Raw genomic sequence first — 18,520 nt, 5'->3', positions numbered from 1 at the left:
CTTATTAGAATTTGCTAAATAAATCATTAGGATTTTTTCTATAATTCTGCCATGGATATCCTAACAAAGATCTTAGAATATTCGGTTACACTATTATTTACATACTTATAAATGATCCTAATAAAATTTTAGAGAATCCATTTCATTTTCTATTGCAAACTGCTATATACCTATGTTATGTCTTTGATTAGATTTTCTTGTTTAAAAACGTTATTTCAAAATTTTGTAGAGGTTCTCCAAATAAAATATTCTTATTAATTGAATGGTTTAAATGCAAAATATATACGAACGATAAATTTAATTTCAGTCAATTTAAAAAAAATTGAGGTCCTATGTTAATCTTGAACCAATTTTTTTTTTCAAAGTTTCGAATCTTGCCATGCTTTTATATTATATCTACGAGAAGGGCAAATTGCTATAATATTTATATTATAAAAAATCCACAATTTTGTACAAAATTTTCAAAAACTATATGCATGAATATGGATAAAATTGTTTAAAAGTTTTGGAGAAAATAAAATGACGTAAAAGTAACAAATAAGACACAATAATTAAAAACTATATGCATGAATATGGATAAAATTGTTTAAAAGTTTTGGAGAAAATAAAATGACGTAAAAGTAACAAATAAGACACAAAATTAACATAAGCTCATACTTGTTTATTGATGCATAAGCTGCCAAATTTCAATGAAAATTTAAAATTACCGCTCCTTTATATTAATAACTTATAAGTATATGACGAAAATAAATATATGAGATAAGGTAACCAAATAAAGCTGCAAATTACGGAATGAGACAAATTGTAAAGATAAACAATAATTGCGAGTTATACAATTAAAATGGAAAACTATGCTTCTAAACTAGCAAGGTCTACTTGTGGTTGTAAATTGAATTAAATAGATATAGACATGTAAAATAGCACAACTTGAAAAAACAATTATTATTATAAAATGCTGTAGTGACTGATGTAGTATTGCTCTGATGATTCGTCACTAAATCTGAAACAGAGCATAATAATTTTGAGTACCTATGCAAGCTCTGCAATAAAATCATATATGATTAAGTACCCGAAGGAAAAGTTTAATTCCCCTCGATAATACGTTGTGCTTATTATATATTTTCTCGATATTTCAAGTCATTCTGAATCATTTGGCATAAAATTGGAAAAAGTATGTGTATGTATGTCAGGCAAAATTCAATCTTTTGTCCACGTTTTCTCAAAAACAGCTGTACCGATTCTAAACTTTTAAATACCATTAGATAAAGCTCGATAAAGACTCGCATGAATTGACCTAGCCCTTTCTTATAAATAGTAGTTAAGTGCAAAATTTTGTTCGTATTTTAGCCAGAAATCAGGTACCAATTTAAAAATTCGTGTTGTAAATCACTCTGATTTGTGGAAAGATCTGCCGAATTGAAAATAACAGTTTTTGACGATTTTGATAAAATTTTGAATGATAATAGAGTTCATAATATTAACGAACATCCTATAACATAGGCATACGAAAATGGTTAACTATAAAAAATCGTTAAAATTTCAAGTCGCTAAATTCCAATTGTTATTAATTAACCACACATAATCGGAAAGTTTTTGCTCCGTGCCCTAAAGGCGTACATACACTTATAATTAGTTCAACATGAATTGTAATATATATATATATATATATATATATATATATATATACGAGGTCTGTTCAAAAAGTACCCGGAATTTTCGTTTTTTCAAAAAAATATTTATTTATTCGTCTACATTAATGTGGTCCCTTTCAAAGTAGTCCCCCCCAGATATAATACACTTATGCCAGCGTTTTTTCCAATTTTCGAAGCACCCTTGATATTCACTTTTTGATATGTCCTTGAGCACTCTCAGCGATTTTCTTCAATCGAGGAAAACCGCCGTCCTTTCATGGGTCTCTTCAACTTTGGGAATAGGAAAAAGTCACACGGAGCCATATCTGGTGAATTTTTGCACTTTGCAACACTTTATTTCATTTTTTACGCAAAATTTAATACAAATTCTTTGACTTTTCAATTCTTCCATTGTAAAAATCGCCGAGCTCAGAAAAACACGTCGAACCTTTAGCGACTACCACAGACAAAGTAAACAGTGAATATATCTGAAAATTTCATCATACTTTAGGGGCATGTATACCAACACAATAAAAAAAAAATTTTGACAATCAGACACTCCAGACCCGCGAAATTTAATTATTAGTAATTCCGGGTACTTTTTGAACACACCTCGTACATATTATATATATATATATATATATATATATATATATAAATATTAAATATATATATATATATATATATATATATATATAGATCTGCTATATTAGTATCGCTATAAATAATGACAAATTTTATAGCCGTGCATTAAACATATACCAGTTTATTCCGAACATATCTAGAAATCACCTGCAACGTGTATTTTGAATATTTTCATTATTATGCCCGCAGCTTCAAAGTTCCGAGTAAAACTGCTAACTTGCTTCTTGGTACTCATTACCAATATATTCACTGTGGATAATAAAAATAATTAAATTCAAAACACATAAAATGTTACAATGTTAAATTCAGATTTATTAGTAATTTCCTCTAAGTTTTTGCGTTAAGAAGATTAGATTTCTAGCAATATAACAAATTACACAATCATTCCTGGAACTTTTTAACTTCCCGTAGGGTAAGTTATTGTAATGGGCCGGAAATCGGAATTGAAAATTTTAACATTTCTCGACGTTTTGAAGGTTTTTGAACGTTTTGGCATACCTCAAAAAATGATGTTGTATGTGTGTGTGTGTGTGTGTGATGTATGTATGGATACAAATTTCCAGTCACGTTTAGGGCCACGGATAACCGATTTGAATGGTTCAAAACATTCGATTCCTATTGATAGGGAAATGGGAAAGGGAAAAAAAAATAGGGAAAAGAGCGAGAGAGATCAAATCATCAGTGCAGTAATCGGATATAGTACCTTTGCCATTAAATAATAATATTAAATGAGTTTTCTCGAGCAATATTTTGAAATGTTACTATTTAATTGCCATTTGTGGTAATTATTACTTAAATAGTATTTGTAAGTTAAAGTTTAAGTTTTAAATGTCCGATACCCTGTTTTATTATACAGTAGTGATATCTATTTTTGCTGAAAATTATGGCTCAGAAATATGTTTCCAAGTGAAAACAGCCCATTTCAGGTATTGGTGTTATTAAAAATAGGTGTAAGTAGCTTTTTGTCTTAAAGCAAGTTGCAAAATTTTCGGAATATCTAAATCAATAAGTCTAAATCAATAATAATTCAAATTTTAAATTTTTTGAAATTGTGATTATAGCATTTTTAAATTTTGACACGACCTATTATTGCAGACTTTGATGAAATTCTATGATTAGACCACTTTTCATAGGCCTATAATAGAACTCTATTATCACAAAAAGTTTTACAAAAACGGTTAAAAAAATCAGCAAATAATTACTCTATATAAGAAATGGCCCAGCTAATCTTTACCAACCAACAACTAGTTTTACTTTTAAAAATATTTTCAGAATAAAACTCATATTTTTTTAATTTGTTTTTATATTGAACATTTTTTGGTATGCTTATATTGGATATTCATACAAATGCATAATAAATTGTTCATCTGCAAATATTCATCGTAAACATTTATAGAAATACTATTAGCTATTTATATATAAATTTAAACGTTGATCAAAATAATTATTTATTTATGATTAAGTTCAGAACCTTGACTTTTCATCGTACCTAAATTTATCAATTATCAAAACATAATTTAATAAATAAACAGTGTGTTATTGCTGGCGCCTGTCATTTTTCGCGTATAGGAAGGAATGCAAATTCAAATCGTCGCCTAATTCAAAATACTTAATTTTAAATTTCATATACCAATGATTTTGCGCGGCATTCAAGTAGCGGCCAATGTTTGTATATTTTGAGTGATTTTAATGTTTGCATTTAAAACGAAAATGTATTAAATCTGTTATCACCTCAGTATTTTGACAAATCTATTGACAAGTTGCAAATTGGAAACTCACGATCTCAAGAATCTCACCATACGGTTTACCCATATCTTATGCATCGGTACACCTGTGTTGAATTACTAAAATATAACTATTGTATATAAATGTCAATATTTTGGCAAATACGCAGGAAATTTTTTAAGAATGATCGATGTGGCGTGTTGGTAATAAGTGTGTATGCTTCATAGATAAATATTTAACACTGTTGGATTAATGCCAAATTTGGATAATGAATCAATAGATGCATCTACCAAACTAATCGATAATTCAAAGATGTATCTTATTTCAAGAAAACTACTCTATTTTGATCTCTGGAATCATATTCAGAAAATTCGTTTTAATAAGTAAGTTTTATGAAGAAGAACATATATATTAATAGGTATCCATCCACAGGTAATTCTGTTCAGTTCAGTTTTACAAGTTGACAGTAAAATATTTTTTTAAGCATGTATTTCTAACTTATTTCACAAATTATTATTTCTATGTTCTTTCTTTCCTTTCATTAAAATCAGTAAATTGATTTCAACATAATAAAATAAAAAAAAATTGAATTAGTTGAAAATTATACATGCATAAATGCAAAATTATTGCGTGCGTGCGTGAATTCGGTTAATTACAAGTTATCGCGATGTTCTTGGCGTTTGTATTTCCTATGACCTATTTTTACAATATTTGTTGGAAAATATTCATTTCCACATGAACAATACACAGACACATTCACATACTAATAAATAAATAAATAAAATAAAAAATAAATGTGCAGACCACATATATACATATATATACATAGATATTTGTTCGACGTTGATTCATTTTCTTGAATATAATTATATACTCATATTTTTGACTTATAGTCTGTTAACAGTCTAAAAATGTGTACTAATATAAGTTCAAAGGCATCAATTTTTATGATTTTATTAAACCATGATCTAGGAAAATATTTCCCAATTTTATAACAAATTATTTGATTTGGGGATATTTGATTTGGATTCAAATGAAGTGATGGACTGAAAATTTGAAGAGACGTATTAATTTTTTTTATGAAAAAGAACAATATAGAGAAGAAATGTATTTGCATTTGCATTTCAATATTATTTTTTATTGAATTTTATTAAGATATATATATATATATATATATATATATATATATATTGATTTCATTTTATTCGTATTATGAATGCAAATATAATTTACCGAACAATTTAATTCTACGAAATTAAATCCGCATAAATGCAGTTTAATAATCATATGTAGTCTAACCAGGTTATTTATCTTCCAAAAATTTCTCCAATAAAAACAATGACAATTAATTCTGATGAATTCTTAGTTTATCTTCAAGATAAGTTTGTTGGATATGGATAATTTCGTGCATATTAGCAATAAAACATGCAATTGTATGATATAACAAGACATTATTTACCCAGAAGAGTCAAAGTAAATTACTCGTTAAATTTATTGCGACCTAGGAGGCAAAGTCATAGTTTCAATAGTAATTGTATAAATATGTATAATTCATTGAAAGAATCATGAGTTTTGTTATGTGAATTTAATCTTATAATCTCTACGATAATATTTTCGATTTTCGCTAAATACGCTTTGAAGTTACTTCAAAAACACGTAAATACAATTTTGTTTCCAATTTTATGAGTTCACTTATCATTGTAATAAAATATATAATAAAAGTATGTAATTTACAATATTGATACGTAGTTAGTGTGCGATAAAAATAATGCCCATGGAACATATATATATATATATATATATATATATATATATATATATATATATATATAATATCTTTCTTACCAGATAGCAACGAGGACATCCTCATGTTAACTCTTCCGGGATTTAGTTAGACATCGCAAGAGATCCAATTCTTAGTTTTCCAGGTTCTTTTCAGTAATATACTTGCATATATCGAAAAAGCTGTTAAATATTTACTTTTAGCAATAACATCACATTTGATACTTTTGTCCTTCCTACTTGAAATAATTCAGTCATAATAAAACATTTCCTTCATTCAAAGTTGAATGCATCAATCTTTTCTCTACATTCCTGCATAGTTTTACTGTTAGAAAAAGTTTTCTTTTCTAAGCTGTACTTCATAATATTATATATTTCTTTGTTCTAACATATTTTGCAAAAAAAATATGATTTTCGAACAAAAAGGCAATCTAAAAGGACTAATCGTAAGAATGTTGTTTTCACCAAATAATCCGATTTGCTAATTTTGTGTTTTCTCGACGTTTTAAGTCATTCTGATTCTCCTGACACCAAAATTATAAACGTAGGTGTAGTTAAATGCGCTGTTGAAAACGGTAATGACTATAGCTTGGTATCAGGCTGCAAAACACAGATCTGTACAATGAACCATAGCAATATTATGAAATACCATGTACATATTTTTCTTCTATATATGTTCCGCTGAAAAATAAAACAAATTAAAAGTAAACTAATTAAATATTAAACAACGTTATCATTTGTGCCCGCTTAAACATCCAGCAGGTTTCATGTATAATCAGTGTATGTTTTGTTTTATTAATAATAATTATCAATAATAATAATACAATATAATATAATATACACAGTCGCACATACGTAATAGTAAGTTTATAATGTTTTTTGTGTTTTATTTTATACAATTCGATTTTCATGCTTCCTTACTTTCAATAACCTTCGCATTTCAATTGTTCATTCTGGCATTGCAATTTAAATTGTCTTTGCTTATAACAATTTGAAAAAAAATACTTTAACATTGAATAATTTGATTAATTAATATAACCATAATATTATTCTTTCGCTACAGCAAAAGTAGAAAAAATTAGGAATGGAAATTTAAACTATATCTATATTTTCATTAAATCATTATAGGCAAGTTACAATTTAATTTTAAACTAACAAAACATATTTATTTATATGTAAAATACGACTTTAGGCCTTTTTGATAAAAGGTAAGTTAATATAAATAAATAACATTAGGTAAAAAATAATTGGTATATGTAACATGGTAACATTTTAACAAAAAATTAATATCAACTGTAGTCAATAGTAAAAACATGTTAAAGTTAAATATATTTGTTTGAAATAAATTCAAAGAGTTCGTGCATATCGTAGGAATTTTTAAGAATTAATTATGGGTAATAAAATGATTGATTGAATTCTGGTTAGAACAGAATATTTTAAAATAAGAACTATTTTGCTGAACTTACTATAATAAACTACGTTATTCCGAAAAACTTCATAATGCTTAAGAATATTAAATAAAAATATTTTGAAAATTATTGAATATCATAATTCTTTGCAAAATTCCTCTGAACTGCTTGTACTTGATTTCTATAGTCAGAAATTAATATAAAGACTAGATAAATTCATTATCTTTTTCCTTTGTACATATAATTGGCAAAACAGTTCATACAAAACGACCTGTCGAAAGACTTTCCAAAGTGTTTGATTAGTTTGAATCTTTAAAGGTTGAATGTATTAAGTATTAATATCATTAAATATAGTATTTTCATTTTTATCTTTTGTTAAATATAATCGTAAGGCTTGGTCTTGCATAACACTTTTCGAAAAATTCGAAAAAAATCAAGGAAAAAAATGTTACCGCTTCTACATTTTTTTTAATTAACACATTTTTTCATTCAAGGGCTCACGGTCGTTTATTATCCCACACACATTGATTTTTATAATAAGTCCAAAGAACTGATTTACAATACAAGTGAAGTTTACATAAAAATTAGTAAATAACCTCAAACTGATGACAATAACAATTTACGGCGGATTCCCACAAACTTAAAAACGGGTGTGACATTGATGCAAAACGATAATTAAATTATTGATATATTAATTATGATAAATGAATACAGTTCGTCTGTTTAGTTAAAATGCATGATTTAATCGATTAACATATGTATAATGTCATCATAACACAAAGTCGCGAATTATGATTACGAATACATTAAACTGCGAGCTGATAAATATTGTACTTTTTTTTTAAGTATAATATAATTCGAGTATTTCATCAAATTTGAACTCTAGACAATTTTAATAAAAAAGATTTATTCTTTTACGCGGGTATTAAAATTGATATCTTACAGTCGTTTACTCGAGGGAAGAGTTTTGTCCTGGGGTCATTTATTTTAAAATTTATTTAAAATATCTCTAAACTTTTTACTCGGCATATCAAATTTAATTTAATAAAACTTTACAACAAACAAATTTTTATAAAAAAAGAATAACTGGAGATAAAAAACAGGAAGAAAATTCTTATAGATGTTATGTAGAACTATAGCTTTTCTACAAAAGATGAAAAAACGTTAAAGACGCCTGTGCAATTATTCTTGTTTATAAGCTCACTTTTCAAAATAAAAGATATAACGTTACGGGAAAATACTTGAAACATGCAATATTTCTTGAAATAAATTAGCATATTGTATTGTAAATCCGCACTTCGTCAGTAGTTTAAACAATGATATACGTACAAGTAATATACACAAATATATATACTCGTTTCCAAAACACAAAGTAAGTTTTCTCTTGTTATATTTTAAATACGAAATATCTAGGCGATGCTATACATGTGATAATTTTGCATCCGAATATCATCGACAATCTTGCAGGAAGTTTAGTGATAAAATTTTAAAAATATCTTTAGTATAATGTTAAAAATTCTCAATCTTCAAATAATTTATCATTATCCAATTTATTTTTTTATAATAATACTATACAAGTTACGAAAAATAATACTGATGTTCACGAATTTTCGATATTATATTTTTATTCTAGAAGACATAATAAAACAAGAATGCCGACTGATATTGCCATAGATGCAAAATACTTTAGAAGAATTTTTCCTTGATTTGAGATAAAAAGTGGTGCATTTTTATCATGACTAATTTTTTAAAGATTTCGTTTACGATAACATCTTTTTAAACCTTTAATATCATTTTTCTTGCTCTTTTAATATTACGTTTTACACTTATATACGTAGGATTAAGAATATCTCACCTTTCATATCACTTATTAATATATAATATTTATACTTTATTTACACAATATACTGATGATATTAATAATATGGTAGATGGTAAATGGTTCTGAGATGCCTTTCTGATATATAAACATATAATATTGATTAATACTTTTTAAATATGAGTTCTTTAGATTTGTCTAAAAATGATAATCTCATCGTAAATCCGAGCAACATTTTTGCGATACATGAAAAAATAACTTTAGATTCTCGCGATCAAAACATTTCTCGGAATGATGAAAACATCATTTTTTGAAAAACCAAAATATATTAAAACAAATAAATGTTATTAATAAATTGAAGATAATATATTAATTTTAACATAGACTTGATTTCTTTAGTTAAGTTTATCACAAACATTAGACTCGCATATATTTAGACACTTCAAGTAATATTTTCTAATTAAGAAATGCGTGATAAGTATATGCCACTTATAATAGAAATTTAAATAGTTTTATAAGCTAGTTGAAATGATAATGATTAAAAAGTTGATATTAACTTATAATCTCTTCTGACTTAAATATTTTTATAATTAAAAAACAATAATCTTCAAAATATATCTTCTTGCTGCAGTGAATACAGTGAAGAGGTAAATCAAAATCTACACGAAAAAAATTCAAAAAATTATTGTTCTTTGGGATAAATTCAAACAAGAAATAAAATCAATACTTGATGTACACGTAATTAAAAATGCTAATGAACTAAAAAAGTTTTTAAAACGACTTTGCGATATCACATAAAATTATAAAAATGCTTTTTTATTTAGTATTTTAGCACTTTTAAGAGGTCTCGACGAACATATTTGGATTTGTGTTCTTAACTTTTTGTTGGAAGAAATACAACAATCACATATCTAATGTTAAATTAGTATAGAGTCATTTCAAGTATAATGCCAGTATTCATCGGTACTTTTCACGATACTTTTAGTAAGATCGTGTAGAAAAACCTACGATCGGTTTCAGAAATGTATTACTAAATTTCAGTTCGTTTTTTCATATCTTACATATGCCGAAGACATTAGAAATGCCTGCTGTAGTTCTTCTACAATAATGGAAGTAATAGGTTACGCGGAAACAAGGATTATACATTATTACATCAATCAAAACTTTACAGAGTTTTAGAACAGACGTTGAATACAAATAATTCAATTTTTATTTTGGCCCCTCCCTATTTGCCGCGATTAAAGTCCAATTTGTATTACGAACACACTTCATAACTCTAACACACAAAAAATTACCTCTTCCCAACATTTTGATTTTAGAATAATACTAGTTACATACATAATAATTTCTGTTTATACATATCGATGGTATTTAAGAAAAATAAAATCGTCCGCCGTCAAAATTTACTTTCGTGAATGACGACAGATCGATTTTTGTCAATGGTACACTGATTACTTTAAATTTCATATTTATCCTTAATTATTTAGTAATAGTTAATACGCATTTTTGAGTAAAGTTCCATTTATATAACTACATATATTTAATTTACTCTCCAAGAGTCCTGAACACACTGAAGTGACACTTTTTTGACTATACGAAATATTTAAAACTATGATGTATTTATTCCTTGTCTTCTAAATCACGTTTATTATTTGAACTGGCGTGCACTTGAAATATTTTTGACACTTTGTTTTAATTTTTATGACATCAGTCGAGACGAAACGGAGATTATAAATCTTAGTAATTTACACACACAAAAAATATTTGGCAGTCGCTCAAAATAATTTTATTCCTGAGTTATTTAAGTTAGACGCTAAAAAACTATAATTATAAACGTTTATAGGAATAAATTATATCAACAAATATTATATAATATATTTAAGTAACGGCACAAATTATGAAAAAAAATTGTGTACGTATTATTTATGTAAATCTCTACGTATACAATATTATCTTCATATATAAAAGATTGCAAGTAATACTTGCTTCCATAAAAATATCACAACTATACATAATCAGATTCAAAAAATCTGAAAATCGAAAAATGTATCAACTCATGATTATTTATATGCCAAGAGCACTATTGGCAACAAAAATCAAGGATGAACAGTATAAAACTCTATTCCATAGACGGTCATCAAAAATATTTGATATTTCATATAAATCATATTTAGATTTAAAGTGAATGTTTATACTTTTATGAGTAAAATTTGATTTGTCGTAATTTAGTAAAATTTCTTTAGATGAATCAAAAACTGAATCATTCTTTAATCTCCGTTTCCTATACTTACTTATCTGAACCAAGCCAATATTAGTATGGGCGCATTCCAATAGGTTTTTAAGATAGGTTTTAATCTTACTTTTTAAGTTATTTAATTTGCCATTGGAATATTTAATATAACGCACAAGAAGAGCGCTAACTTCAACCACCACAGAATTATATCCAAAATTACTCACTTTTGATTTTTTATCAATCTTCTTCATGGAAGAATTATCTTTAGCCACTGTGCAATTACACATTTTTTCAGAATCCAATTCGACGTATCTAAATTTTCTTGCCGGCATTGATGCAGCCGTTCGTCATACCACTGGTTCGTCCCTCATGAAATTAATGTTCTGGGATGCACACATGTCCTTCGTGAGTGGTAGACAGTTGAAATAGCCACATATTTCGCAATCGTGCACAGGAATCACGTAGAAAAGTACCACCAGAACTAAGTCAACAAAAACATTTTAATATGAGCAATAACATTTGCCCAAAAGAAATGTTTAAATTAAATTAAATTATTGACTATAGTTAAACAAGTATTAGAGTACTTTATTCAAGTACTTTGTAACATCTTAATCAAAGAAAATGAATGAACACAATTTTATCATTCTTAATTAATTATTTACCTGCAAATAGAGTTCCAGCGGCAACTAGGCACGTCCATATCAAAGCGATCTTCTTACGCCTATCGTAATTTCGACCCAAGCTGACAAACGGCATAAGGGCGTAAGAAAGCAAAAATCCGAACATAAAACCAAACAAGTGTGCGTAGTTGTCAATCCATGGCAATAATCCCACAGTAAACAATGCCCCGGTAACACCTAAAAGCTTAGCTAGTGCCACACCTGGACGGCGAAGCATCGGCCACGCGTTTAAGACCTCAACGATTAGGCAGGCCAAAAGGCCAAATTGAGAACCAGCCGGGCCAACCTAAAAAAATATCAAAATAAACATTGTTTTGTTTAAAAAAATACTTAAAATTTCATAAGCGATCAGAATTTATTACTAAGAGACATGAATTCTCTGAATTATATAAATAGACACATTATGTATTCTCAGTATTTTATCATAAATTATATACATTATCTCTTGCCTATTATTTTATAGTCAAGTAGAGCATATTTAACTAATGATTTGCTGTCACGTGTTTCCGAACGTAAGAACCATAAGAAAATTACTCACGATCACGATGATTTATAAAAGAAACCTTGAACCTTATCAAATTATATAATTAATATACCTCTGCCCTGTATGGTACGAAAATGGCCGACGCCAAGTTTCCAGCTACTCCTGAACCGATGTAGATTATCGCTATCCTTAAAGAGCCACATAATTTTTCTAGATCCCTCATTAATAAATGCTGAATAGCCCATGTTACTAAAAGATGTAAAATGCCAGCATGCAAAAACAACGACGTCCACAGCCTGTAAAACTGGTCGGGAGCGCCGGGCGTGTAAAATGATATCATGCCACATACATCGTCCAAGCAGGCAACCTGAAACAGTTGTCAGTTTAAGACTTAATCAATAAAATTTTATTCATATATGATTAGTTGTTGATATATGATATATGTGAAACTTTATCACACCTGTGAACAAAGCGACGCCTCTTCATGAAAATGCCCGCGTACAAAATCACAGTATTCCCTAGTTGTTATTCTGCAGGCACCATGGATTCCAACACAACAAGGATGACCAATCACTTCACAAACCATATGTTCAGCTCGGGCCAAACGATCTCTTGTGCCACCGCCGATTCGTTGGAGACCATTTGCAGATCGCGTGTTGCCTAAGACGATAAATAGGTTGAAATAGATTAAAATAAATAGAAAAACTACATTTTACTTAGTCACGAGTACGTAAAGAAAATGATACAATGAAACTCAAAAAAAGTTCAATTCTAACATCCTGAACTCACCGAGACCTGTTCTATGATGTTGTTGTTGTGGAAATGAATTTGTTTTTCTACAAATGGGCCATTGAGTTATATCGTCCGGCCATTCATAAGGAGCTACAGAAGCAGGCGCATCACAAAATCTATAATAGGCAATAAATATATTATATATAACATATTATTATATTTTAGAAATGGTTTTAATAACAAATAATTCTTACTTGGGATCCAGTCCACATACCGATCCCGATATACGACCTCCGGGACCAGAATCACCAGTTGACCATTTTTTCCATGTTGATATTATTTTCTAGAATATTCAAATTAATATTAGCACTCAATAATAGAAATTAATAATATGTATGAATGTATGTATTTATTATTAATTATTGGTTATAAGATTTAATGATAATTTACACAATTAACAATTAGATTTCTGTATAAATTATACTCACTGTAGTTGGCCTCATTCCGCGTAACTGCAGCATTAACACAAAATACGACTCATAAATATTTAAATTCATTTAAATATATATTATTTTTACGCTTTAATTTGAACGTAATTCTGAAGAATCTAATACATTTAAAAATTCAACACATTTACATAGTATTTCACAGTTTTTAGTACATCTTTGAGTGCAAAAACTAGTAATAATTTCTTACCGAACAATCATCTTTTGAGCTCTGGACGCATCCGCTGTCGTCGTTTCTTATACAACAGGCAGTATCACGTTCCTGCTGTCTCGTTTCGTCTATTCGTTGCAATATTCTAGTGTCCCTGCGCATACAAGGTGCAAATTTAGCTCCTAAATGAATGAGATCCGCGGCTCTTGGTCCCAACCAAAAGTTTGCAGGTTCCTGATAAACCACCTATAAGGAATTCATCCAAAATTTTAGTACAAAAGATTTTTATGCACTCAAAAATTATAAATTAATTAATTACCTGTTGCAAGCTTAGACTTGGCACGAGAACTTGTCCGGATCTATTTGCCAGGTCAAAACCAAATGGACCCAACCCGTAGCATATTAGTGAAATAATTAAAATTAATGTTTGGACTGTGGTCACCCAGTAAGTGAAGAAAGGCCTATGATCTTCTAAATCATCTAATTCGGAACGATGTCTTTCTATCGTTGAATGCCGTACCGCCTTACGTCTGTAAATGTTAAAGATAATTTAAGGTTCTGGACAAATTTTATATAAGAAATTATGTACTGTTATTTATAGATAAAAACTTACCCAAAAACTTTTCCAAGAAGTCCGGCTCCATACCGTCTTCTATCAGAATTGTCCCTCACGCCAGTCAGACTGGCCGAACTAATCCTGCTCGCGCCTCCTGCAGCAACCGGTCCTCCTGCAAGACCATAATCAGTTGCTGAAGTACGATATGCCCCTGCTCCTCTGCGCCAGCTATCAGCTAATCTTTGCTGAGCCCTGTCTCTGTCCCGTTCTGTGGGTGGTTGTCGCGGGGATGAAGGCGCCGGACTTGGCGTAGCACCGCCGCCACGTTGCCTATGACTTGCGTGCTCTATACTATCCTCGACTCCAGCTGGTACCACATCTCCGCTGTATGACACATGTCTAAAAATACAGATAATATATTAATATTCATCTTCGAAATTAAATACACACAAGAACAAATTATTGAACAAAAAAGTCAAAAATATAATTCAATTTAAATCAGTTTCATCACCTCGCTTGTCTGGTTCCACTATCAGTTGCATCTTTAACACCATGATGTTCAAAGAATAGTTCATCGTACATAGAAGCACCGCCTCCGGCTGACATGGCACCGCCACCATCAGCACTAGAGGCAAGCGAAACCTCCTCCGGCTGAAAACTCCTTGACCACTGACGGACTTGCGATCGAGGTCTAGGGCGATGTCGCGTAAGAGTCTGAATGAAAAATCTTAGTTACATATATAATAGATAGGATTATAATACTTTTACATTATAATTATTCAAAGACGTATATAATACATAAATACACGCATCCATTACACACATATAATATAAATAAAATTAAACATATAATCATTTCATATTTTACTTCTTGTGCAGTATCACTAATTTACTAATAAGTGATACTACTTATTTATGCCATCTCTACTAAGTTTTATTTGAATTGTCTGGATGAGGGTCATGTATTGCCCGTTCTAATAAATTATTTAACTTTCACACGTAGCGGATATTTGAACAACATAATTGAAACGGCTTCATAGGGGTGAAATTGAATGTTATATACAAAGTTAATTTTACTTTTGAAATTAGCAAAGTAGTTATGAATAAGCTATTAAAAAATATAATTCAAGCGAAATTTGATCAAATGCGTAAAATCTATGACTTTTATCTAGCTTACATTCACAACGTAGCTAAGCCCATTAAACGTAAGCCTGGCCACCGAATCTTTTCGTCTAACTGCATTGTTTCTCATTGCTACTCGATCTCCATCCGGTTCATCACCAGGTGCTGGCAGCACATCAGGTCGTCCGCGAACTCCTGCATCAGTCCCTGCTCCTCCATCCGTGTCGCATGCAGCATCATTCAAACCGCGATCACCAAGACCCGTATCCGAGAATTCGTCTTTCAGTCGGCCATAGCGACGAGATGCAAGACGCTTGCGGCGATCAAGCCAACGCGCCTAAAAAAATAAATACATCTAATATCCAACATACATATAACTTTATTAACTTCTACATATAACCAACAATCAACAAACAAAAATCATTTTATGATTTACAAAATAATGCATGATTTTGACTGGCATAAATTACTTATATATAAGGCTGTAATCAAACCCGTGTGGACCTACGGATTACAACTTTGGGGTACTGCTAAAAAGAGCAATTTAAACATAATACAACGAGCACAAAACAAATTCCTGCGGCAAATATTAAACGCTTCTCACTACACGCCAACATGGATTCTCCACAAAGACACGGGTATACCTACAATTCAAGAACATATATCAATGTTTGCCTGTAATTATAAGAATAGAATTGACGCACATCCAAACCAACTAGCATGCAACTTATACCAGGAAGGCCAGCCGACCAGGCTCAAAAGGAAAATACCTCGAGATTTATTATAGTTTATTTTTATTTTTTTTTCTCTCTTTATTTGTCTTTAGTTTTTTCTTTTTTATATATTAACTATAGTAGAAACACCACTGGGCGTATCTACTAATTTGTAAACAATCAATTGTAAACACTTGTCAGCATTCTCTGCTAAATATAATTATTTTTATAGATTGCAGAATGAAAATAAAATTAAAAAAAAAAAAAAATTGACTGGCATATGAAGATTTAAAATTAAATTATAACCTGTTGCTGCTCTTCCGTTGCTTCGTCCACGCCAAAGAACGAAGCTGTCTCCCGTCTTAAATAGCGTTTAACTTGCTCTTTTCTGCTGAGACTCCTTTCGACTCCCTGACTAGCACCAGACACTCCCGAAGGGCCTGTTCCAATACCAGATCTTGCAGCCGAACGTTCACTGAGCGCATATTGCACACCCCGTCTTTGCTGTTGCGGCTGCGGCCGCGCTGGCATCGTCATCGATCGTTGGACAGACGGCTGAACTGGTTGTTGTTGTTGCTAAAGAAAAACAGAAGTTAGTTAAGAAAATAAGAAAAAGAAAAGTAAAGAAACAATCATACAGGGCACAAAATTTCAAGACGATTAATTGTTGAAAATCTCAAAAAATTTGTATTTTGATTCAACCCTTATGGTAGATAGACTTCTGTAATTAATTAATTCGATACACGTGGTTTTCGTGATAGAAACTGATTCAGCCCATATTGTGATATGTAACTTCTCGTAATTTTTTTAATAAAGTTTAATATCTCTCACATAGTTTACTATTTCGGATTTTTTTTTAAATCGAATAGAATATGTATCTTTGACACAATTTGATGTGAAAATGATGAAGCAGCTAATTTTCTCTTTATAATTACATTGAATATTATTTTGCTATACTCAAGAATGTGAAAATACGGGTCACAGAAAATAAGTCATCCTATTTCACAGTTTATAATGACACAATAAATAAGTTCTCGTAATCTATCAAGTGTCCTATTAACTAAAGTGGGGTTGGCAGTCCAAGTCGCAAGATAGATATATAGCTCGGAATAAACCGTAAATAAAGTACATACTACAACTATTCGAACTGCTGAAGTTGAAACAAAAAGCGTTTGCAAATTGTCTGATAACTTATAGTTTCACTCCAGGAAACAGATCAAATAATACCACTAGATGAAGAGAATCATGTTCCTAATACAATGCACGCGAGAAATTTGATACAAGAAATGTCATATGATATTTTATATTCATACATTCTTTCAATTTATTGCAATATCAGAATTCACAAATGACTGTTTTGAAGAATTAATTTAGTATCATTGCATGAATTAGATAATTGTGTAATTTTCTTGAGTTTTAAATGATCTAGGTTCTACTTTAGATAATCGCGATAAAGCATAAAAGCTAAATAACTGGAACACAAAATCAAAGTTTTAGCCAATATCAGTTTTGGCACGGACATTTCTTCCAAGGAAGGTCAATTGAGTAATGATAAACTTAACGATACACGCTTCAAATGAAACAAATTTTAAGATACATGACCTACATTTAAAAATTGTACTTCATATTTCAAATAATAGAAAATCATGTATATCTGATTGCTATAAGTAAACTTATAGATTTTTGTGATTGGTATAAAATCATCGAAAAAATATTTTGAAAACCTTTTAAATTTTTGTTCAAATATTTGATATCAAGTAATATAATTTATGTAATGATCTTATATAATAGATAAAAATGACAATTATATTTCACATTAGTTAATAAATTTTGTACTCAACATATTACAGCAAAAATATAACTTAAGTAAAAAAATCAAACTTATAAATTCACCTGTATATTCTGCGCAGGAGGCATGTTCGACGCACTCAGCGTTTCCGGCGGGTGTTGCGTTATTTGCTGCTGCTTCTGAGTCATTGCTGCTGCAGATGGAGCTGACACTGCTACCGTGGGCTGGTGACTTGTATGGGTATGTGTTATGGGCGCAGGTAAAGGAGCAGCGATGAGTAGAGGCGGCGCAGGTCTCCTGTAAGTAATAAATATATGTAAAATACACTATAATCTAGGAAAACATATACTCTTTTATTAAAATTGTTTCACTAGTGGCTTCAATTAATACAATTCTTAAAATACATATATTATTATGTACACACAATTATAGGTTGCATCTATACCCGTTTTATTATAAAATATAGTCAATTAAATATATTCAATATATGCAGATATAAAAGCATAAGAAATTTTCCTGAATGTAAATTAATGTCACACATTA

General features: G+C 29.7%; 1 protein-coding gene across 1 annotated transcript; it reads right to left on the bottom strand.

The window, feature by feature from the left end:
• Positions 1–11,291: 11,291 nt before the first annotated feature.
• Positions 11,292–18,228, bottom strand: LOC113372639 (inactive rhomboid protein 1). The gene is made up of 14 exons (XM_026612997.1): positions 18,082–18,228; positions 16,495–16,764; positions 15,531–15,812; positions 14,865–15,067; positions 14,411–14,752; positions 14,117–14,327; positions 13,837–14,043; positions 13,629–13,652; positions 13,395–13,483; positions 13,216–13,316; positions 12,869–13,032; positions 12,521–12,775; positions 11,907–12,210; positions 11,292–11,725 (listed from the first exon to the last, which is right to left on the bottom strand). Exons 1-14 carry the CDS (start codon positions 18,163–18,165, stop codon positions 11,592–11,594), a joined length of 2,670 nt encoding a protein of 889 aa, XP_026468782.1. The 5' UTR covers positions 18,166–18,228; the 3' UTR covers positions 11,292–11,591.
• Between the last annotated feature and the right edge of the window lie 292 nt (positions 18,229–18,520).

Source organism: Ctenocephalides felis, unplaced genomic scaffold (assembly GCF_003426905.1).
Source record: "Ctenocephalides felis isolate EL2017-DRISC unplaced genomic scaffold, ASM342690v1 CF-g0.4_SCAFFOLD_01604, whole genome shotgun sequence".
NCBI lineage: Eukaryota > Metazoa > Arthropoda > Insecta > Siphonaptera > Pulicidae > Ctenocephalides > Ctenocephalides felis.
The sequence above is the reverse complement of the archived record's forward strand: the minus strand, read 5'-3'. Positions and strand labels throughout refer to the sequence as shown.

Bases quoted from the DNA above. Each gene is read 5' to 3' on its own strand.
- LOC113372639 (XM_026612997.1), bottom strand. From the start codon at position 18,165: ATGACTCAGAAGCAGCAGCAAATAACGCAACACCCGCCGGAAACGCTG. The intron at 13,033-13,215 runs ATCATAGAACAG...TCCAACGAATCG, and splicing joins TTCATTTCCACAACAACAAC to GCGGTGGCACAAGAGATCGT. The intron at 12,776-12,868 runs GTGTGATAAAGT...CAACTGTTTCAG, and splicing joins AGGCGTCGCTTTGTTCACAG to GTTGCCTGCTTGGACGATGT.